The sequence below is a fragment of the Vicugna pacos genome, chromosome 2 (assembly GCF_048564905.1).
Source record: "Vicugna pacos chromosome 2, VicPac4, whole genome shotgun sequence".
Taxonomy (NCBI): Eukaryota; Metazoa; Chordata; class Mammalia; order Artiodactyla; family Camelidae; genus Vicugna; species Vicugna pacos.
In genome coordinates, this window is record NC_132988.1 from 107,885,664 (window position 1) to 107,911,089 (window position 25,426).

Genomic DNA, 25,426 nt, shown 5'->3' on the forward strand with positions numbered 1-25,426 from the left:
AAATGGAAAGATATCAAAAAGTTACAGCTTCAAATGCCTTCTGGAGCTCATTTGTCATGAAAGATGACTGTGGATCCTTTGTACTTCCTGCACTTTTATTTCAGCTTACAAATTATTGCGTGTCCACTACATGTGAATACTGCTCTGTGGTGAACAGAGATAAAAGGGCCCAGACCCTCAAGGGGTGTACAACCACGGGAAGGGATTCTGTCAATAAACTAGCAAGCATAATATAAAAATTAAACTATTTCTATAATATACTAGACTTAGTCAAACATCTTTAGTCCCCAGTCCAGAAGTGCATAGATTAATCAAGTTAAAAAGTAAGTGAAAACATCTACATATGAGCAGGTATCTATAGCTTGGCATTGCACAGCCACATGAAGGAAGGGACCCCTCTACCCAGACGAGATGGTGGCATCCTCTGAAGGGCAGCAGCCCCTGCAGACAGGAAGTAAAGCAGGCTCTGTTTAAAAGCAAGGCCAGGGTGGGATTCCAACATCCCAGAAGCAGCACTGGGAAGACAGAGAACGCCATGAAAATGGGGAACCCAGGAAACGTGTAGGAAAAAAGAAGGAAAGAGCAAGCAGCTTGTAAAATGTAGCTTCCTTATTCTAGTACAGGGGGTCGGGAGAGGGGGTGGTTCCAAAAAGACCATAAAGCAACAGCAAATGATTTGAATGGATGGTGGTAAGCATTTGGTTATTTTTCCTCAACCCATTCAAGGGTTGTTTGATTTATGAAAAACATTTAACATCAGTGGAACTCTGGCAGACGCATGACATCTTCTAATTCTCTCAATGACTCTGTGACACAGATGCTCCGATTATCTCCACCTTAAAGAAGAGACCATTAAGGTGGAGAAGTTAAGTGATGGGCTCCAAGCTACAGTTAGGAAGCCTGGATTCAAATCTTGTCAGCCTGTTACAATGGTAGTCATTCACTCAACCAGTATTTCTTGTGCAACAACTACAATGCTCTGCCTTCATGAAACCTGCATTTCACATGGGAGGGACAGATAATCTGATAAGTAAAATATACAATATGATAGATGGTGACAGAGCATAAAGAGAAAAAGAAAACAGGAAAGTGGGAAGAGAGGGTGAGGGCACCCATGGAACCCAAACTATGACAAAATGGATTATTTTTATGCTTTTAGTGAAATCTAAAGAATGTGTTTATAAAAATTGGATAATTTGAAGTAATTATTTCTATTAAGCCCATTTCATCAGGCTTTGAAGTAGTTCTGTTTTAGCCATAAACTGATGTTTTCTTTGATGTATTTTCCCAGGATATTTAATATAAATAGGAATTGGCAGAAAGCAACATGCTGGGGGAACTAACAGAAGAGACCACAATTTCCAGTAATGATCAGTCTAAGTATTCTGTGGAGAAGCACCTATCACATATATGAAACGTTATCTTAGAAGATTTTTATTAGTTTGGTTTTTTTTTTCCTGTCTCTAACCCATCATATCTAAGTTATTTTGTCATTTAGTCCTGGAGACATGGGTTTTGGTTAAAAATACTGAACCTATGAAACTCTACATTGATTTCAAAGTCCTTTAACCATCTAGAAATAGTACATCAAGCACTTTTGGCTTCAACACTCTCCGTGGAGTGAGAAAGACTCCTGCAAGTTCACACCCACCTGAGAGGATGCAGACATCCCTGTGTTGCTAAAGAATGCTGTAAACATCAGGCTTCAGGTGTTACAATGACAGAAGTGGAGAAGGGAGAAAGCGTTAAGGGATGAAATGTTCTCAGCCATTAAGATGAGCTGAGTGGTGCTGTGTGAGAGAGAAATGTCTATCTTTCCGTAGAATTTTCAGTACCTTAGCACTGGTATCTGCGTGTGTGTGTGTGTGTGTGTGTGTGTGTGTGTGTACATATAATAAATGATTTCACATACCACACATATACATATAAGCAAATAACAATGCTAAGGTAACAAGATTCTTACATAAGGATCTAAACTTCTCTATCCCTAGAGTTAACAAAAGAATGCCAAGTTTGCTTTCAAAGATGGGCTTAAAAAACAAAAACCAAATTTATCAGGCCAATGAACTATAAAGAGTTGTTTACCTGACCATATTGGTACAAGAAAAACAATATTAAACACCCACATCTAAAATAGTTTTTATTTAAAAAAAAATCTCAATCAGAATTAAGGAAAAGTAGTTACTTTGGGGGGACAGCTAAAGACTGTTCTTACTGTTGAGATTAATTGGTGTTAGTAGGGGAAGTAGGAAAAAGGGGGGCCTGGATAGTCAAATAACCTTGAGAAGCAAATTTTTTAAGTGAAACAGATTTCTTTATTGCACGATGCCCTGGAGATTAACACACAAGTGTCCAGCGCAGTCACCACAGGGGATACGACTTTCATTATTTCCTAACACATTTGACCACAGAATATGGTTCTCTTGGCTCACTAGAGAGCACACGTTAGGAATCACTGCTTTGAAATGTAATACATATAGAATGATCAACACAGCAACGAATACAAGGTACTAAAGTAGCATGTGCTTGAGGACTGGGGAGAAGAGCTGTATTTACAGAATCTAAACCTGGATCATCTTATAAAAATACAATGAAAGTAAGAACCTCACAATACACAGTGATGATGTGGATATAACATGTATTTGGAAATAACTAAACCTTGAGCAAAACATTTTCTATATTTTAATAGTGTTATTCAACAAGATCACTTAATTCAGACAATTAAGCAGTATCTGGACCCTATTATTGCTGTTCTAAATCTTCTCTCTTTAGTGTATGTTTTTTGAATGGGAAAGGGTTGAAGAATAATATTTGTCCATTTCAATAACATTCTGTTATACTTATAGTTCTTTTTTGTCCCTCTGTCATATTTAGTTCAAGTTCGTCATCTGATTTTGGGCTCGTATCTCATCTCAGGCAACAACATGATATCTGATAACTCAGAAAAGAACCAAAAAAATAATGTTGATAATAGTGGGACTGCCCACTGTGTAAACACTTCCTTGTAAAATTAACATGAATTTAATTAAAGTTCTTTCCAGATCCCCCTCAGGTGAAAACTCTTGCCCTGAAATGCAATGATCGATAGACTTTGTGATTTTTAATGTAATTATTGCAGCTACAAGTGTTACTCTTGTTCATCCAACTCAGCTTTTTCAAACACACTGTTTGCTGTAGTAGTTTCCCGCGCATCAACTAAATTCCAGAGGATTACACGGTGGGTGGGGAGAGGAAAAAAGGTATTTCCTTTTATCAGATGTAACTATGTTGCTTTCTCATTCCCTCACGTTCCTCTGTAATAAGAGAAGAACCCAGGGTGGTCACTTGGAGTACCTGATTAACAACTTTCCCTGAAACTACTCATTAGGTATGGAATTCATTCCCTTTAAAGAAAACCACACCAGTTTTGAGAGGGAGCCTGCCTTTCAGAAACAGACTCCAGAGTTCAGTTGCCTTCGGGGTACTCAGGTTCTATACGTTCTATTCTCCTCAAGACGTCAGGAAAATTAACTGCCCAAGGTGCACACTGCATTTGGTAGGGTGAAATACAGAAAATGAAGGCCCCTGCCGGCAACCCTGTTAAAATCAAAAGATGGTAACGCAAATATGAACGTAAAAACCTGCACCGTTATCAAAACCAGCTCCATTATTCTCCCTTGCTTTGTCTTGTTTGGTTTTTAACTCATTTCTTCATGCTACTATTAGCGACGTTTGAGAAGCAGGTGATTATTCAAACTATTTCAATTATACACCACACGTATCCCATATTGAAGGATTATCGCGTATCAGGATAACCACTTAATGCAGCACAACCATCAAATCTCCATCAATCTTTTTTGTTGTTGTTGTTGTAACCTAAACCTTCAAACAATTTACATTTAATAGCAAAGCCATGCAAAATGTAAGCAGGCTGTATTTATGTAATACAGAAACTGCCTTTATTTTCAAAACTGCTAGCTAACAGGAAAGAGAACAATCTCAAAATCATTCACCTACAATCTAAGCATCTGATTTATTGTTACCATGAATAATTCCACCATTCTAATTCTTGCTAAATCCTGTGAAGAGTTCCCTGTAAATTTTTTAAAAAGAACTAGAGCAAATCTTTGATATATTTCGTTTCCTCTCCTTCCCTCAGTTATGTTTGAGCAGTCCCCAGAGACCAGGAGGCCTTATGCTAAATTCTTGCCCCTCTCTTATCTGAACTCCTACATACTTTAATAAGCAAAGAAACTGGTCTTTACAAAGAGATCAAATACCTTTGCTTAGCATCTGTAGCTAGTGACCAGCAGAGTTAGGAACATAACTAGTATGTCTTCTGATTTCTGATCCACATTACATATATTTCATCCCAAATTCAACCTACTGGTAGTGTCTTTTTCAAGCTTAATTTCCATTAAGAATTCAGTTGGGAAGTATTTCTTAACCATCTAGCACTAGGCTAGATGCTATATGTAAAACAAAGACAAATGTCAGACAGGAGTCTTGGCAAAGTTAACACACATTATGAATAGAAAATGATACTTAACAGCACATTGTAGGAGATACATAATAATCGTGGTAGTTTAAATAATAAAAAACAAAAACTAAAAACAAAAAAGCCACTTAGCACTTACTACTGTCAAGTATCCTACTAACTCGTGTTCACTTAGTGAATAATTTACACAACACCTCCATGGAGTAAGTTCCACCATCACCCTCGTTTTACATGAGGGAAAACCTGCAGGCACAGGGCAGGTGATTGAGCGACATTCACAAGTTTACCCATTAAGTGACTCAAACCCAGCAGTCTGAGTCAGCCTGTAGTCAGAGCCACTGCATTAGAATGAATGATCATTGGGAGGTAACAAAAGCAGTTGAGAAAGGGTTGGTGGAGGAGGTGAGACTTACATGAGGACAGTAAGTTGCGCTACTCTAAATTGGAAGCAAGGATGGAGTCCAGAAATGTGCTAGGAATTTCCAGTCACTAACAGGAAAATCTCCTTGCCTGGACTCCAGTTAAAGTGCTAATGCAGACAACTAGATTGCAGTGGGTATTGAAAGCCAGGCAAAGGAGTTTTATGCAAAAGAGAAGTTAATTTTAACTACCTAATCCCTGCAAAGTGGCCTAAAGTATTTCTAGACATCACATCTCCCAATGTCCTTATAAGCAAAGGTTTCAGTAGAATAACTATCAAATATACTTGTTACAATATGATTATTTGTATTTAGAAAATTTATTCCTATTTTTTAAGAGGCAAACCTGAAGACTTTATCTAAAATAAACCCTGAAATCTTCCTCTTTGGTTTCTAGTTAGAAATTCCAAATAATTAAAGCATAAAATGTTAACACTGACTTTCTCAGTATAAGAGCAAGCATATCATTGGCTTTCTTAGTTTAACAGCAATATATTTATCTATGTTAAATGAAATATCCTTTAATTTTCTTAAATATTTACTCTTCAAACATTTTGAACATTCACAAAGTATGTATGTTTCTGTAGTTCTCAATATCCTCATCTCCAACCAAACACATACACATACACACACACACGAATACAACACCTGGCTGGCTTGGAATTTCAGTTGGTGTAATGAACTATATCATGTAGATTAGCTACCCAGTATGTTAAGTCACCAGATACTGTCACTCCTCCTTTTCTCTATTTTTCTTTCATACCTTTTAACTTCTCAGCATTTTGTGTCTTGTAACTACCTCTATCAAAAGGTGGATATTTATGTATAGGAGATAACATTTAAAGGAATATTCCTACTTGTGGGTTTTTGTTACTAAGCTCTGGACAGAGAAACAGCTTTGAGAAGCAAAAAACTCAATGTGGGTTAAAAAAAAAAAAAAGAAAAAGGTTTTAGAGAAATGCTGAAACTTGATAGAAGTAGAGAGAGCATATAACATTGTACAAAGTGCTTATGTAATACTCAGCAGTATTTTGTGAACGAGAATAGATTTCTTGGTTCAAAGCAAGGCTTTCTATTAAGAGATTTTAATAACATTCAATCCTCCTTGCACTCTTTTACCATGAATAATACAGAAAGCAGGTTTTATCCTGAGGCATTTGAATTTAAACTTAAAAAAAGGGGATAAACATTTTTACTTTCAATATGAATAAAAATAATGTACTTAGAAAAACTACAGTATAATGCTGTATTCATTTCTGGAAAAGTTAAAGATTTTACTTTAACAGCAAGTAACTTTGTAGTATTTTTAATGTTTCACATGTTTGAATATGAAGTTACATATCTAGATAAAATGAGAGGAGTAACAGATACACATTTTAACAATACTTTTAGAAAAAGAAAGTGTTACTGATTGAGCAGCTGCCACTGACAGTGCAGATTATATTTTACAAATGCTATCAATCTGTCTCAAGACCATTCTTTTTTAGGTAACTGTTTTTATAAAAGATCAAGAATAAGTGATAGCATCAAATAAGCTGATAGCATCAAATCTTTTTAGTAATTAATGAAGTGAATTTGAATTTTCATATTAATGGCATCACTGTTCCTATTGTCCATATAGAAATCTCCTTCATCATATGATAGTAATGATCTCTAATTAAATGATGATGATAATAATAGAGTAACAACGTACCTATTTTTCCACAGAATGTGTTTGACAATGGTTGCCTATTTTGACCCTGATTCTTAAAACAATGTAACTACAGTGGTAGTTTAAAAGATGTAAAATGCATATCAACAGTATTGTAAATGTTTTAAACTGAAAGTAAACTAACTGGCAACTTCAAATGTTTTACAGCAGGAAGTTTAGAATGCAAATTAAATAATATTTAAATGCTAAACATTTACACAAAAATAAAGTGTTCAATTAAGACATATTTTTAAGATACTAATCTAGCACACCAGATTCAAAATGTAATTTAAATTAATATTTTAGGGGAAAAGAGGTCAAGGTTAAACTGTTTGTCTTCCTTAAAAAGTTTATAATGTCTTTTGTGTCTTTACTAACAAAAAGAAATCTCAATGAAACTTGGATATTAAAACCTCCCAGGAAACCAACAATAAAAGCTGCTAAGAATTTCACAACTTTTTTTTTCCTTAGGTGTTAATTAAATGATCATTTAACACTGAAACGTAAACACAACATTTTCATCTTCTGACAGCACAGCCTATTATAAATCCAGGGTAATAAAAGTCTCCGTGTTAACACTCTGAACCGAGTTCCCACAACACTCTAAGATGCCTTGTGGTGTCTAAGGTTAAACATCTAGACACAAAACAAAGCTTGCGCCTACTCGACTTCCAGTCCAATTTTCCCATCGCCCAGTGACCTAGGTAACACTTTGAGCAATAAAGAATAAATTTAATTTCTCCAGCATTTTGTGAGGATTAGGAACAATTGTTGGCTTGCAATGACTTTTTATCCTTGGATTCTTTTCCTCTGGAGCATTCCTCAGGTCCTAAAAGAGAATTCTGATGGTTTAAGACATAGAACAAACAGAACTTTAAATTAGGCTTTTTTCAATCAATTGGAACTGTTGGAGGGGAAGCAATCAACCTTTCTCTGTGCTGTTCTCAGCTATTCACATACTTCAAGCTTTAATCTTTCACTAGAAGAAGAAACCTATCGTGATGGGGCAAAGCTATCTTTTCCCATTCTGTGTCCAGACTTATTTATTTCTCTTTTCTTTAAGCTTTTTTTTTTAAGCACTTAAATCAAGTCACCATACTTCGCTGTACACATTCACTTGGGGGACATTTCAAGAGGCACAGATGTTCTCTTAATAACGTTTCACACAGCCGTGTTGTGCCCTAGACCCCAAGCATCCGCCAAAGATGGGCTTTTTACTTTCCTTGGTGACTTTCTCCATAGTTTTTTTTTTTTTAAACTCTTGTCCCAAGTTTCTTATATCAATTTATCAAATGTTTTAAGGTTAACCCTCTATAAATAATTTCGTGATTGCAATTAACTTGGTTGTGGGTAACAGGTAATGAAAAGGACATACACCACATTCATCTGACTGCAAAGCTTATGTATGTGTAAAAAGTATTGGAGTTATGATGAAAGCAAAACAAAAATAACTTCTGGCTCAAATCTATTTCATTATCAAATATTGTTTACATTCGAAGTCTTAAATGGGCTGCAATGTGAACTGCACCCTGACGAAACATGTAGCCTAAAAATGCCCGGAAAGTCACACGTGCAGCGTATGTAAAGGCGACAGACTGTTCCACAGGTCAAATCATATTTGCATATTACAAGTTCGATGGACTAATTATCTTACATTGTTTTAAAACAGAAATTTTAATTAGTGATAAAAGCATTCTTTAGCAATACATATAAATCTTCTGGGTAACTTTCAGAACAGCTTAAGGAGTTCACTCAGCATTTTCTAGCTCATTTGTAGTCTTCCTTCATTTTGTTGTTCAGGACAACACAACATTAAAACAACTATTTAATATGTGAACTAACAAACAGTTTCCTGAGTCACAGTTTCTTTTTCTATCCTTAATTCATTTTATATAAGAATTTTTAAATTATATGAATCACCAACTGGGAGAGGGTAAGAGATCTCATTAAGAACATTCTGGCCTTAAGGTATCCTGTGTTGCCACGGAACAAGAAATGAAATTGTGCAAATGCCCATTCTATGTTAATCTGCAGTGTTAAAAAATTAATGTGGTTACGCTTATGTATGTGTTTTTAGGCCAAGAATAAATACAAGAGAGACATGAAAGAGGGCCGGGAGATCTGCTGACTGGGAGCAACTTGCAAGGACACACGTGTGGCTGTTACGTCATACTATTTTGCAATGAGAGGAGGATAATCCTGTTAAGTATCATTTCTCTCAGACTTGAAAGCTGACAATGTTCTTTCAAATACAGAATCTGTATTATGACTTAAAATATTCCCAGGAGGTAAATACCATTCCCATTTTACAGATGAGGAAACTTGGCTCCACCGGGTCCACTGATTTACAAAGAAAGCAAAGCCACTACCATCTGAGTAGGCATTTAATGACTAGCATTTCACGCCACCCCTCATGACATTACTTGATTTCAGTGTCTTAAAACATAATATAACTACATTAAAATTAATTAAATAAAACTAACACCCTATGGACACTTATTCCTAGAATAATTATTTATATAAAGTTCAGTCACCAAGTTATATCAAGATTACAGTGGCAATTTTATGATTTACAGTCAAATTTTAAGATACTCTCTGATGATGTGTATTCAACAATACTTTTTTTGACATGAAAACCATATATTTAAATTCATCTTTTGAATATTTAAATTCATCTTTTGAAAAACACAATCATTCTTTATGAACTCGGTAGGCTTTATTACATATTCCAAGCCAGATGTTAGCAATGGCTGAAGTCCACAAATCCCACATATTGTGTGGGGCCACATACCATAATGGCTTTTCTCCCCAGCATCTACCACGGTGTTCACCAAATTCAAGTCGGCAAACCATGGGGACTTGTTCGAGGTAGAAACATTTACATTTGGGAAAGCAACCATTTCAACATGAGTGGGAAAGACCTTCCTGCACTTGACTTCCCGATGCCACAAACTATGTTGTGGGTTTCACACTCAGAGAGTCTACTGGGTGGGTTGGCAACAGTACAAACCTACCAATATCTGACTTTCTCCAGCAACAAGTCTTCTATTAGTAAGCCCTTTAAAATAAAAACCATCCACAGGAGACCTGGCAAAAATCTCAAATACAATCTTAATCTTTGTGGCATTTATAACTTCTCAATCATAGGACTGCATGTTGATTTTCAAACAAAATCAAAATAAGTCCTGTCAAATGGCTTGCCATTTGCTCGTTTTTTTACGGCAAGTCATAATGGCTACTCTGAAATGGTCCAGATATCAGTCTATCAAGTCTTAAAAACCTACTTAAAAACAAACCTTTGGTTACGTAACTGTAATTTCTTCCAACGTTCCTCATGTATCTGTTTTTTAAGTGGCAAGAAGAGAATCCGTTGGGCCCAAAAATAATAAGTAATTAATAAGTTACTTAATAACTCATTAGGGACTTGGTGTTTTAACCCCTGACAGTTAACATTTTCCTAAGTGTTATCTTTCATACTGGTTCTTTGTTTTCAAAGATAAAGAGTCAATCTGTTCCCCTTAGAAAGGTACCAGCATTAACAGTACAAACAGTGGACCCTTGCATGGGATGATAGCATAGACAGACACCCCACCTCGGAAGCACTTCTCTCCTCTGCACCTGAAGCTCTCCGGCAGCCTCAGCCACAGAGATCTGCGGCAGCTCACTAGATGAGTAATGATGTCGATCTGGTGGGACAACGGTAACCGTGGCAACTGTAACCTGCAATTCCTGCGCTACCACTGTCGGATTTATTGTGGCAGGGGCCAAACAGGCCAAGAGTGAAATGAAGCAGGGAACTACGCACCTGACACCTCTAGGAGCCCACACTTTAATCAGAGCTGGCAGAAATTAATTCAAGAGGAATTCTGACACAGGCACCACGGTCGTATTCTGCTTTTATCCTTGAATACAAGAATTCTGAGACTAAACTGGCATCAGAGAACTGGGGTCGGGATGGGGGGAGTCTTACATCAGTCTAGTATTGTACTAAATGAAAGTCTATTTATTTTGCTTAGGTGAAAAATGAATCATTTTGATTTTGCTGTGTCTACCTTCCATGTTTCGAAAACCAAAAGGGACTGAACATTTAATTAGCCAAGGTATCCTTTAAATTTAATTTGGCTCTCCATTATTCATAATGCCTTCCCATTGTTACTATTTGCCCATTCAAGTTACAAACCCTGAACCTGACAGAGATTTAATGCAATACATCAAACACTTACTGAGAGCTTTCTAAAGGTCAAGCCTTATACTAAACCCTGGGGATATTAAAAAATGTTTTTTTAATACATATTCACCAGATTTATAAACATATTTATAGAAAAAGAAAACCACGTTACTAGTCATTGACAAGTATTCTAGTGGTTGTATCTGGGTGGTGAGACAATGCGAATTTATCCACCCACTTTTCTAATTTTCTGAATTGTCTAAATCTTCTTAATATAAGCATGCATTACTCTTATAACTATTAAAAAACAGAATAAAAAACTAAGGCTCCTTCTATGAGAAAGGGAAACACGCACAGCTTCACTGTATATTTGTTAAGTTTTGCAAATTAATTTTTACCTTAATAGAAGAAAAACTAAGTTTTCCTCTTAAAGAATCTTAATAACTATTATCAAAAACAATTTGGAGAATCTGAGATCCTATGTGATAACAAATGAATTGTGACCTGACCAATTGAATTAAGCGCTCAAAATCTATTTGCGTCAGGTAAGGAGTTACTAGGCCATAAAAAGACTCCTTGCCTTTAAAAATACTACTTATAATGTAAGATATTTAGTGGCTCCAAAGCTCACTGGGGAGTAATAAATGTCACTTGTTAACCAGAAATAGTTTTAATTCAAAGAAGTAAAGAAATTGAATCTCTGGGACCCATGTATTTATTTTTGTTTGTTGGTTTTGTTTTGTTTCAGAAGACATAAGTGAAAAACAAAGTTTTACAACGTGGTCTGGCTACTTAAGCTTATGTTAGAAGTCTGGGTAAATATACTACTACTCAAAGAAATACACTGAAAACCACAAAACAAATATTTATAACCAAATGCTTAACCACAGTACTGCCAATGAAATTCCTCTCTAATGAGCCTGGATGAGTAGCTGCAAACTTCAGCTAAAAAGTGTGAATCACTCATGGGTAAGTCACCTTCGAGGTTACACTTTCCAGGAAGGTTTGTATATGCCGCTCATGAATTTCAATCATAATCAACGATTTCAAAAGTCACTGAAATTTCTGTCAGTTAACCAGCTCCTAATTGCTCTGAAAAATCCTGTTTTCCACTCTTAAACTGATAATAAAAATGCAACCAGGTGGAGCAAAGGGGGAGGATGTGGTGTCTGCATAAGTTAAGAAAACTCTGTGCTGTCTCTTTTAACCTCCAACCTATGGCCCTTCACTTTTCTCTTTACTTACACTTTCCATCTGTCAACAGTGCTTGTAATTTTATTACACTGTCCTGCAGTTTATGCAGAGTTGGTGTTATTTTACGGACTTCTGTTAATGGACTGGATAAATGGTAATGCTATTTAAACTAGTCTCCTGCTCCAACAAACACAGCTGCAACTGTACTACTATTTCTGAGCAAACATCTTGACCTGAACATGTAGTGCTCTCTCAACCCGTCCAAAGAGAAATTGGAGCAGACAGCAAAGGAAAAGCGTATTTGGCCGCTAGCAGCAATCAACCGTGTCCAATCATAATTCATATACAGTGTACCCTCTTTTTCTTCCATAATGCATTTAGAGTTTAAAAAAACAAGCATGTGTGCCTCCTCACCTGGCATCTCATTTTCAGCCGAGTCAAATGGTGATTATTCATCACAAAAGCACAAAGAAAATCTGTATAATGTCCAGTAGATCAGACTAGATTTAATCTAGGCAAACAATGATAAAAATCAAACATCAGTGTATGAACTATATATTAAAACAAGGAAACCTTCTCATTGGAAAAAATATCAGGAAAAAATGGTATTAAGTAAGGGTAAGATGTAAAATAAGTTAGGAAAAGAGAGATACTAATGAGAAGTATGCAATAATTTATATGAAGAGAAAATAAATTCTAAATTTGTTTCTTTCATGAATTCTAGATGTGTATGGCTCTACCAAATTATGCAGTAGGGCAACTGTAGATCACTTAATGTGCATATACAACAACCAGTCAAATTTTCCCCATCACAACATATTGTCCATGTTTTTTTGTCCAAAATTCTGTTTCCTTTGTCCCGTCCCTTACCCTTCTTATGAAAGAAACATTCATTTTTAAATGAACATTTTAGAGGACATTTTTGTATGTAGATTTGTGCATATTTTTCCATCTGTTAGAACATTTGTTTCGGGTTAGCTACTAGGCACCTGTATCATATGAAAAAATGTGAACTTGCATCCTTCCTCTTGGAAATTACACTAGCCTGGCAGTCAGCTTCCCAAGCTGACTTTGGCCCTTTGTTTATTAAAGACTCTTAAGGGGGGCTGTTTAATTCAATTAGTGATCACCATCATAAAAAAAAAAAACTAGTCACATGTGGCTTATAACTTATCCTCTCAAGAGAAAGATCATTTCTAACAATCCACAAAATCTAATTCAGGTGAGACAACAGTGCTTCAACTCCAAAGAAGATTCCTGATTGCTGGTGCAGAAAAAAATTACACATCTATGGTTCTATGTGTATCCAATGCCTGTGTCAAGGTGTCAAGTTCCAAACAGTATTAAACATCAAGCCATCAAGCTCTAACTTTAGGAAAATCAAAGCATTCGAGTCTCTCTTACAACTAATTCCACATCAGAAACAAAACTGAATCTTCCATTAATCCCCAGGGAAAATCCTTTGAGCCAAATAGGCACATCATAATTTCGAACAATTCTTTTCTGAATATTCTGAATAAGTCTTTTCCCATTTTGACATGCTTTTAATTAACTAGAAAATGTTGCCTTATAGTTTTATAGGTTCTGTTTCTTTCATTCACTTAAGGATTTCAAGTCTTCTTTCACACAGCAACTTCATAGTTTTAAAAACATAACAAAACATAAAGGACAATTCCTTGGTCCAGTATATGATATTGTCAATGGGGGAAAAATATTAAACAGAATATACTTTGCTGAGAGGGTATTCTGCACTAGATTATACCACCTGAATTCTCCTATGAAAATTAATACAAGTACTTCTGGGCAAAAAAAAAAAAATAACTAAATATTCTAGTTTCTCAGAGATAGTATTAAAATTACTTCCTACATTTTCCCCCTCTTCATCTTAATAATTTTAATTCTAGTTATAACAGCCATTCCACTTAAATTATATTTCCACAGCTACATAGAAAACAATCTTCTAGACGATTCAGATTGTTTTCATATGCACATTATTAGCAAAGTAGTAGTTTAACTGCACTCACTGTATACTAGGTTTGAAGTCAATGATTCAAAATCCCCTCAATCAAAAAAAAAGTTAAAGAAAGCAGAATACTACGAAAGCCATCTCTGCAGCCCTTCTTGGAAATTAAGCACAAATAATTAAATCTAAGTATCAATTTATATTCATACATATAATCTTCATAATAGCCTATATCCAGTTTCCTTGGTAAAACTAGTCCTCAGAGAATTCTTGTTAAAAAGGTGGTCTCAAGGTTTCTTTATTGGATTCTTTAAAATTTACTTAAATTGGGCCAATTAACCAGCAGGAAACACAAAGCAGAGGAGAAATACTGCTAAGCGACTCTGGCTATCCTTAGAGAAACAGGAAAGTCAGATTCTAGAGAGAAGACCTGGTGTGTAGCTGGCTACACTTCCGCCTGCTGGATAAATTCTTTCTACAGTGAGCTAAGGTGTTAGGAGGACCTAACAGAGATCCTAACAGAGATACAATGTGGGGGAGGGCTCTGGGAAGAGAGCCTTCCTGCTTCTGGAACTGATAACAATATTGAACTAGTAGGCTACAATGCCTTGGCTACAAAGTCAAGTTCGGTTTTGCAATCTCCTCACTTTCCCCACAAGCACGACCATATGGAACTTCCCCACCATCCAGGTGGGAGCCAACTGAGCAATTTATTCTATGTATCCCCAAGATCTCTTCACAACATCCAAGAACATCAATAATCATAGCTAGTTATTTTGCCAACACTTTGTAGCTTATCTCCCATCTGCACAAAATCATTCATATGGCTGAAGATCTAATTTTAAAAGCTTTCAAAAATGTGTTTTCACTCTTGTGCATTAGGTCAATGAACAAGCATTCCAGGGAGGAAAAACCGATCTGCCTAAAACTCACATTACACTCCTTCCAAAGAAGTACTTCCGCTAACAGTCAATGACGTATTTGATATGAAACCTTTGCAGTCATTCACATGGCAAAGTTTGGAATTCTGGCTTTAAAAGGAACATTTAAGAGGAAATTTATAGCCCTCTTTAAACACCTTATAATAATATTTCCAGACTAATAAACAGTATTTGAGTACAGAAACAATATCAAAAAAGCTGACATTAAGAAGCCCAACTTTACAAGAAAACACTGCCAATTTCCTCTGAAGAGGAAGTGCACTGGCAATCTGTCCCTTCAGAACATAATTAAAAGTTTCCAGAGAGAAGTCAGGCCAATCTCCCCAACAGGACCAAAAAAAGAATAATACAATCGCAATGACACAGACATGAACCAGTAAGTGCTGACCAAATAAAAGAACTGGAACCACTGGGAAACCAATCATAAATTTCCAAAAAAAAAAAAAAGGCAAAATTTTAATCCATTAATCTACTGGTGAATAGATTCCAGGAAAGCACAAGGAAACAGATCCAAAATACATTCAATAAAACGCAAGGTACTACCCAGAGCAACAATAACTATTTCTGTCTACTTACAGCCTGTACAGCTTCGCAGTTCCAAGAAACAGCAACTCAGGAAACAGCTGAAGGTGATTTCTGTTTAAACGCCTTTTGAGAAAAACAAAAACAAAGCGTATGTTACATAGAAAGTACCCAACAATGAGATTGTGACTGGGGAGTGTCATGCCTCATCCTGCATTTAAGGAAAGAATGAAATGACATTCAAGAGAATTCAAGCATTACAAATCAAAAGTTGGTTACACCTCTTGCTACATGACTCTTTAAAGCGATTTTCTGTGGTGCTTACTCAGGTGATGATTACTAAGGTCTGAAGTCTAAACTCACATCCCAGCGCAACATCAGTCAACCAGTAGAGACGCAATGAAAAAGGATTTCTGGACTCAGAATCTGGTGTCGAGGGCAGGCAAGTTCAACACACAGCAGAAATAACACATTAAATGGTGCCCTAAAATAATTCATATGCTACCCCAAATGACCTAAATTTCAGCCAAAGCACCGTGGGGAGATGAAAATTTCATTTTTTTTAAGCTTTTCATTTGGTTGCAGAAAAAATGTGTGAGGAAGTGTCAGCATGATTTGTCCCTGTAGGCAAAATCAGAAGAAAACCACAATCCGCAGGTAACTGAATATCAAGGCTGAGTTATAACTATCAGTGATGGCACAATGCTAAAGTATTATTTTTTAATGTTTAACTGATAGGGGGATTTTTTAAATATTTTAGAAAAGAATTTGATTGTAAGTCTAACTCAATTTAAGCCCTAGTGCTACGTGACTAAGTTCTTTTGGACAATGCACATTCGCTAAAGAGTGGCAAATCCTACCCCTGATGCATTAATATCCCAACCCCACTCATTTTACATACACAACTGAACAACGTGCCAGTAAAAATAAATGTCTATCTACTTTCCCCAAATTTAAATAAAATGATAACAAGTTGATGCAAAAGGCACACTTTAATGATTTATAAGCTGCTATGACTGTAGAGAAGAGTATGAAGTTAATGTCATGCTGAAGAAACGAGGTGTTTCTCATCTTAAAGATAACTGCTAATGGGACAGGAAAAGAGGGCATATCAACCTAGAGTTATTTAAACTGTCATCAGACGGGAGCAAGAATTACACTTATTTAGTCTCTAGAGGGCAGAAATGGCACTAGGAATTGTAACTCTTAAGAAAGTAGATCATACGGATGACCTTTCTAAGTATAAAAGATATCATGAAATGAGATGATCAGCCTAGAGAAACTCTCAATTCCTTATCTCACATACATTCAAGCAGAGGCAATGCATTCTTTTTCCCCCTGCAACAGATGTAATGAAAAGAAATCCTGCAGCAGGTGAAAAGTTGGACCAGGTGAACCTCAGAACTTCTTCCAACACTAAAATGTCACAAGCAAGGATAGTTACCTTTACCCTCTTCTGTGACATAATGCATATTATGATGAAGTTGGTTATCTATTAAAACACTCTGAGCACTTAATAAAATGCATGCTCATAAAAACGTATGCTGAGACTATCAGAGGGAAAATGGTGAAGTTCATAGTGAAAGGGTGGTCGTATGTAAAGTGGAATAAGTCAGATGGAGAAAGACACTGTATGATATCACTTATATATGGAATCTAAACATAAAACGAAATAGTGAATATAACAAAAAAGAAACAGACTCACAGATGCAGAGAACAAACTAGTGGTTCACCAGTGGGGAGAGGGCAGGGGAGAGGGCCAAAAATAGGATAGAGGATTAAAAGATACAAACAACTAAGCTACAAAGATACATAGTACAACTCAGGGAATACAGTTAATATTTTGTAATTAGTGGAATATAACCTTTAGAAATTGTGAATCACTATACTATACACCTGAAGCATATATTATACCTCAACTATGTCTCAATAAAGAAGAATTAACTATTAAAAAATAGTGAAAGGGTGGACTGACTTTTCACTTACACTAATTTTCATAAATAAAGCATATAACAAGGCTAAATTTTAAGTGAAACCAGAAGTCTTTTTTTCTTTGCTGGGCATGATCCTGAGGAAAGAGTACTTCCAGAATCTACTATTATACAATTTCAATAAAATATAACTTAATTATGACCTTGTTATATTCGGGTCTTGATAAAATAGATTACAAATATTCACAACTGTGGGAACGAGAATTTTTCTAGGGAAGACACCCCATTGTCCAAAGAGCCAATTCCAATTTTTGAAATGACAAAGGTGTGCGTTCGTGATCTGATCCAAACCACGAGACTAACAAACATTGTTCATGACTGTTCTGCCAAAACCAGCATGGTCCTGCACGTTCCATTTCCTGCAGATGGAACTCTGTATAGAGCCTTCTCTCTTCTCCAAATGGTACTTTCTTAGGTCCTCTGTGTAACTCCCCTGATTCTTCTGCATAAAGTTAGTTCCTCCCTTGTCTGTGTCTCCATATGCCTGCAGTATCTGATTTATCAGATTATATTTAGTCCTGTACTGGGTCTGTTTCCCAGCAGGCTGTAAGCTCTTCAAGTGTAAAGACCACATCTATGCATTCCCTCCCTTCTTCCCTGGCACTTAGTAGGTTCTTAGGAAATGCTGAATAAGAACAAACTGCTCTTTGCATTTTGATATAATTCAGGAAAACCCTAGCGTACGCATTTTATGTTCGGCCAACTTTCTCCGGGCATGCTCCTCAAGGTACCTGCCTTAGGTTTTACAAGCCACTCTCCAGATACCCTAAGTCCCACCACCAAACCTGCTTTCCTGTGCCCTCTACAGCACCTGCCTCCTCTCCCTTCCTTCAGCTTCACCCAGCCATGCTATTCTCAACACCATCTAGAAATTGAAAGGAGTCAATATGTTGAGACAAGTGCAGATATATGAGTGACTGCTGCTACTAGATGTCTTGCTAATGGGTCCACATTGGTATCATCTCAAATATTGTAAGGAAGTAGATAATTCAGACAGGGTGCAAGCCCTGTCTTTCCTTAATTTTTTTTTTTTGAAATTCCCAGTGGTTCTTTATTCATTCCCAAAGTAACAGCTAACACATACTAAGCCTACTACATGATGGTCACTGTTCTGAGAGGTTCATGTGAATCACCCCATTCATTCAGCCCCACAAGTAGGTGCTATGGTGACTTCTGTTTTGGAGGGAGGCCCCCAGCTCACAGAAAGCATAGCCAGAACTCAAATTCAGGTGGGGGGACTCCAGAACGTATTCCTTTCAAAGAGAGACAGTCTAAACATTCCTAAACAATAATTCAAAATAATGTCATCCTGAACTTTCCTTTTCCCCAATATTTTTTGGTGAAAAACATAGTTTTATATAGCCCCCTTCTTCAATATCTATGAATGGATCACCTGAAAATAACATACCACCAAGCTTTATTTTTTGAAAAAACTAGCTCTCTAGTCAGTTCACTATTTTAAAGATCTATTTAAAGTACCTAAAGTTGAGAGAAAAATGAAAATACATCTAAAACATTTTTCTCAGAATTCAAGTAACTTATCATTTCCTGAAAATCATTCATGATTTTAATGTGTGTAAACCAACCATGTGTATAAGACAAGGTAGTGTCACACGAAAAAAGGTAGGTTATAGGTGACGTGGCAACGTGCATAGAAAACAACAGGACTGCACTTTCTTCCTCTCAAAGAATATTGAAACACCTTTGGTTCCTGCTCTTCTTTACCCTCTCCCATCAGTACTAAGAATAAATGGAAATAAAACATTAAAATAAGAAGTGAAACCCTTCCAAAATATGCAATGAAGGAGAATAATTTAAAGCAGAGTTTCTTGTACAATGACCAGAAATTAAATCTTTAAAGATTTTTAAAAATCTAGAATTAAGTTAAAGACTATTAAAGTGCATGTCAATTTCTAAACAAAGCGGCAGAAGAAGTAACCTAGCATCTTCTAATACCACAGAATACTTCTTAGAGACTTGAAGATGAGAGTGTCGTAGTAACTCTGATGTAAATGTGTTAAAGAAGTTAAAATCCGATAGTCCAAGAACACAGAAAAAGCAAATAGGGAATTAAGGGCATCTCAGAGGAGGATTTATAGGAACCAACATAAATTAGCTGCCTTAAGCAGACAAGGTGTGTCAGTTACTTATTGTTCCCAGCAAGGATACTCTGTTGTGTTGAAGGACAGATAACAGAGATTCAGGGATATCCAGCTCCAGTGTCATCACCAGCTAGACGGAATCTGCCCACAAGATCTCAGGGCTGATTGAGAATTCTCTGGACGGTAATTCATGGTTTCAGAAAGGCGTGTAATGGGTGTCTCTGAGGTTTTTTTTTTTTTTCAGGGCAAAGATGTGAGAGATCCCAGTAACTGTTTCCTCTGTGGGAGGGGCTATTTTTGAGTGTGACCTTCCGTGGGGTGAATGATCTGTATCACACACTAAACGCCACTGGCCTCTGAAATGCTGATCCTTAACAACCTCAACTTGAAGGGCAGCCTGAGCATCACTGACAAGCACTGTTTCAAATTATTATCTGCCAGCTGCTCCTGTGGCTTGCGCATTGCTAGAGGTTAGTCTGTTATTGTTTCAACTTTCACCTCATTTCAATTAATATTTGCACACTCTGCCCCAATCCAAAATGTAAAATGTAAACAATTTTACCAAAGCTGGTAAAAAAAAAATGTATGTCTCATACTTACCTGTCACTGTAAATGTAAGGTATTTACAACGCACCTGGTCTGTTTCAAGGGTTTGATAAATTCTCCCTTAAAAAGTCTTTTACAATCTCCTGTTTCTCATACATAAATGCCTTCTTCTCAGGAAAACTTCCACTTGCCTTTTAAAAATGTTTTATTCTAACATTTTTAAAGCTAATATTTTTAATACTTAGCTAGCACTAGATAAATTTTATATTTCCACCCTTTGTATTGCATGGTAGGGAAGTCAAAACTTAGTAATAAAAATGTTGCTTCCTCTTCATGCCCCTTACTTCTGGCTATTTCTCTGTATATTCAGAGAGATTATGATAAATACTCTGAAAACACTTTGGAGAACGTTTTGTACTCTCTTCACATCTCTTCTATTGATTACATGCTATAAGAAGAAAATGAGAATTAAAATCATGCTAAATATAGATATTTAAAAGTCAGATTTCTTACAGACACATTAGCCCAGGAAGAGAAAATAATCCCTAAGCTCAGCTTCTGAAAAACAGGAAAGGAGACGCTGAAACGTATAATAATAATACTTCTTTAAGTGCCAACCCTGCATCAAGTGTTTTGTGAAGCTATGTAGATGACCTTACTAAATCATGCACCACCACTACGAGGTATAATATATAATAGTTATCTCTGTTTTAATGGTCATAAAACTGAGGTTTTAAAAGATAAAGCAATTAGATCAAGATCAAGATTACAATGAAACTGAAACCAAGGGTTTTCTGAAGCCACTCTTACCTAATGTCTCTGGTTTTAAAAATGGGGAGAGGAGTTTGTATCTGTTTAGAAAGCAAAATCAACAGCACAACCAGTTAGCGTCCACCCCTGTTGCACAGGACACCAGGCAATAGCGTATGAAATTACAAGGTGCCTCCACAGAGGGGAGACTAGGTTCTCTGCACCCTGGGCTCCCTGCCAGGACCGAGCGCAGCAGCAGAGGAGCTGGAGCAACACCTGCATCCAGGACAGACGGACGCTGCCAGGGGACAAATAATTTTTTTGTAAATGTTATCTAAAAGCACTGTTTCAACTGCATTAAAACCAAATCAGCCCTATCGTTCCCAAACTTTCATTCTGAAAGCATTTTCACCAATATTCCTTCCAGTGCAGCAGACACAAATTGCTTTGAAAACAGACAAGAGTGATGTATGTATATATACAGTTCATGCAGAAAAGTCTCTCATTCCATGTAAAGTTGTGACATTCAGTCTAAAAGGCATAATTCAAGCAGAAGGGTATCCAACAGGAATGAAAGACAGAACTCAATGTAAAATATTTGACATTCGTCGCTTCCACAAATACATTGTAACAGTGCAAACTAAACTACTCATTTCAGGGGAGGTATAAAGGACACAGCATCCAGCAAACACTGTCACAAAGGATGAGCCCAAAACAGATGTGGGAAAAATAAACAGCCTTGCTGCTTCAGAATTCACAAAACGGTCCACAAAGAGCAAAGAGGCCTTCTCACCACCGTTCAACTTCAAGGCCCATAAAAACTGCTGCATGAGAAACCCCCTCAGATAGATTCAATGTTCTGCTAAACTTCGAACAGTGCACTTGCATTAAAGCCCTCGAAGACCGCAGTCAGTAAATGTAATTCAAGACAGTTCAATATCGCTTATCTACAGGCAAGAATAATTTGATGCTTAACAAATGTCACAGTCTATGACACACACCTGATCATCTTGGTGCATGATTTCGCTCATGCATCATACATACTGAGCCTCTTTACTGAGTCTGATGTGTTCTTTTTAATTTTTATTTATTATTTTTTTTACCTTTTTTTTTAAATGGCGGTACTGGGTATTGAACCCAGGACTTCGTGCATGCTAAGCATGCACTCTACCACTGAGCTATCCACTCCCCTCTGATGTGTTCTTTAAGGAGCCTTTCCCAAGAAAATAACTGCAGTGATTTTAAGCTTGGGTGTAAAGATGACAGAGAACGATTCTTTTGAGATGAGCTTGCATTCTTTTCCAAGGAGAATAGCACTATAACGTTGCTCTTACTTTAAGAAAAAGAATGTGTGATGCGTTGCCTATAAACTTGCAGAATTGGTCAGAAGAGGGATTCTCTACCTCCTTGAAGAACAGGGGATAAGAGGTGCCTTCCCTCAGACCTGTTCCACAACACATTCTCTACTTGACTCATGGGTAGCGACCTGCAACGGAAATTCTAGGGTGCCACAGTTCCTCAGCCCCACGCCGGCTGGGTCACACGCTCACGTGTGCTGTGTGCACCCTGGGAGAATTCACTTAGCACCTTCAAAAAAGACAGGTGCCTTTTAGATTTCCTTTCAGGAGTCACACTTAGGCTCTATTGTAAAGACATTTTTAAATTACAGTGAGTATTGTCTTCCGATCAACTTGGTAGAAACTTTAAAATATCTAAGTGAGCAGGTTTCTTTTCCAAGATTCCTTGCATGACTTCATTATAATAATATTTTCAAGACTATTTTTTGTTTTCAAGCAAAAATGAGTATCCAATGACAAAGTAGAAAAATTGTAATCTGAAATCCAAAGATACTAAAACTTGCAGCAATTAGAGCAATACTGTCTTAAAAAAAAATCTTAACACTTTGTTGGTCGGAACAAAGGAGCCGTCCAAGCCCTTGCTTTATCACTTCTGTAACGTCCTTATTGTAAGGGTATAAGATGACTGTGAAGTTAATGAACGATCTAACATCCAAGGTTTCCAGTGGTGTGCAACTGGCTCTCAGTAAAGTAACCTAGACATATTCACATTTTATTTTGCATTAGGAGCATTTCATCGCATTCAGCACAAAATGCCCTAACATTTTTTTGAACAACCTTAAAAAAATCTCAAAAACATTCTCATACTCTTGCATCTGTGTTATCAAAGAACTTGCAAAAGCTGAACTGGCCTGGGTCTCTTTAAAAGTCCAAAAGATAGAACTTTAATGACTGCAGCAAAATCTGGTAAGACGTAAGTGAACAACAGAACTTTATACCAGCACACAAAAGTCCTGACCCCCAATGTGATTTTGTTTTTACCTTCTAACACATTATGCAGTAACCAAGAAATACCTTGAATTAATAATTTTGCATGGAGATCTAATTGCAGGTATGTACAGGTATCTTTCGTGAAGTATAAAGAGGTATAATTTGTAAATGTTCCAATTCCTTACTGTAGCTTATTTGTCATCTGTTTTTTCCTTAATTTCCAGTGAATATCGCTTAATGACATCAGATTTCATTTGAACATTTGATTAAACAACATGAGACCTGTTGCCACAATCTACACAAGGCACATTCTCAAGGCTTCACTCTCACGCCAGATAAGGAGGTACTACTGGCAACCGAGCATCCAGGGGATTCTGCCAACGCACACGTTAGGTGCGGGAGTACAGCAGGAAGCTGCCAACACAGGAAGTACCGTGTGCTCATAGTGTGTAGGCGTGATCAAAACTTGCTCCTTTTACAATGATTCATAGCCACATTCTGATCATCGTATCATCTGATGTTTTCTATACAATACAAAGAAGGGAGTAAGTGCAAAGGGAGACAGTGAGACAGGAAAGGAAGAAAGGGAAATTCGGAGGGAGGATTTTAATCGCCATCTACTTCTTGACTGATAACCTTTTATTTCATCAATTCCTTGAGGTGGAAAAATAGTGGGGTTTTTTTTGTAGCTGTAACGCTTTGATTTACCAATCATCATTTTATCATCCTATGCTAAAACTAAATTCAACCTAATAACATGACCCTGTTACTTGAGAGATTAAAAGTTGGACTTCGAAAAAGCCCAGATCTTATCCTCTGTTTTCAGGTGTCTTCTTTCTCTAGATCAAGTTAAAAACTCTAGCAACATAAAACAGAAAGAAAAAAACTTATGATTATTGAAATATTCCTAAAATATCATTTGGAATTGTTTTTATGTTATCATTCTAAAATGAAAAAATAACTTAAAACCATAAATTGCACACGAGTAAAGTGAAGGTTTTTATTTTTTTGTTCTTCACACAAGAATGAAAATTAAGTTGCTATAATATGGTATAAATGGCATTTACAACATAAACCTACATTTATATAACTTTTCATGATTTTTGGAGTCTGAATTTACAATTCACGTCTAAATTGCTAAAAAACATATAAGCTCACATGAGATATAATTATTTAAAAGTTAGCTCATTGATTACATCCTGTTTCTTACACTGTCCCTTGCAGCTTTTTGAAAGGGGTAAAAAAAAGGCAATTTGTGTGATGTTAATGACATAACTTACTATAAGAAGAATATATACCATAGTAATATTACTGTAAGGCCATAGTAATTGGGATTATAGAATTCTCTGGGTAAGTTTTCTTGATTTTAATTTTTTAATTAATATACTGAACACAATTTAAAATAGTTTGTTCCACAATAACTTGAATTCATTCTTTAGCAAAACTGCTTGCCATTTAATGTATTTAAAAAAAATAAATATTTGAAAAGTGTATCCACAATGTTCCTAAGAAATGGTTTTGAATTCCAGAGTCCCAAGGAGATGAATTGGCTGTCAAATAACAATGTGCTTCCATCAGATGGACTTGGCAGTTGTAAACAAAAGGAATTTTCTCAGCTTTTCCTCACAAATATGAAATATTTGCTCTCAGCCAACAGCTGGGGTGATTTAAAGAAGTCCTGCATATATATTAGTTTTCATTCAAAATTACACATCCTCCTCCCACTCTGAAACATCTGACTGCATCTTAGTAGAATAGAAAATTGTTCTGAGATGAAGTGACATTCCCGGGGGAAGTAAAAGTCAAAAAATAGGACCCACTTACAACTCTAATCAAATTTCAGATCATAAGGCATCTGGTTAATAATTTTTAGGAAAAGTTAGTTTATTCAAGATGAAAGTTCAAATGATACTCCAAAGTGGTTCGAAAAATAATGAAGAAGCCTGTTCTGTTTCAGTGTTTCTGAAAATATTTAAAACTACAATATAAACAAAATAGAGACTTCAGGAAAAGCCACTGAGATTCTCCTTCAATGATGTCAAAGTCATTTAAGAAAAAAAATATACATATAGCTCAGATGGAAATACATATATACATGAATACTAAACACATATCTATGAATAACTAAAAGTTGTTCATGAGAAAACTGTTCATGTTTAAATGATAATTTAAAATTATCTATTCATCTTATCAGATATTTAAATTAATTTTTTTTACTCAGGTTTTTAATGGATAAGTTAAAAATACCTTTGTCAAGTACTCACTAGAAATTAGCTATTTATGAAAAAGATCAAAGAATACTTTCAGAGTATTTTCATATACTAAGGGATAGGTTATAAACTTATAAACTTAACCAAATGTTTACCTTATGTTTA

General features: G+C 36.2%; 1 protein-coding gene and 1 long non-coding RNA gene across 5 annotated transcripts in view; one reads left to right on the top strand and one right to left on the bottom strand.

The window, feature by feature from the left end:
- The window catches only part of SLIT2 (slit guidance ligand 2), a 351,115-nt gene that overhangs the window by 318,355 nt on the left and 7,334 nt on the right, over positions 1-25,426 (bottom strand). For 2 of the 3 annotated variants that reach the window (XM_006208114.4, XM_006208112.4), the window contains exon 4: positions 15,429-15,500. In XM_006208114.4, coding sequence (XP_006208176.1) covers positions 15,429-15,500 — 72 coding nt within the window. Of the gene's footprint in view, positions 1-15,428; positions 15,501-16,680; positions 16,768-25,426 lie in introns of those variants that run through there. The other variant, XM_072945820.1, reaches the window with a different exon arrangement.
- Positions 10,349-23,870, top strand: LOC140687875 (uncharacterized). Of its 2 annotated transcripts, XR_012062530.1 has the most exons (4): positions 10,349-10,469; positions 10,603-10,686; positions 11,503-11,723; positions 23,276-23,870. It is a non-coding gene; the product is annotated as an uncharacterized lncRNA (long non-coding RNA). The 2 variants fall into 2 exon arrangements; XR_012062533.1 differs by lacking the exon at positions 10,603-10,686.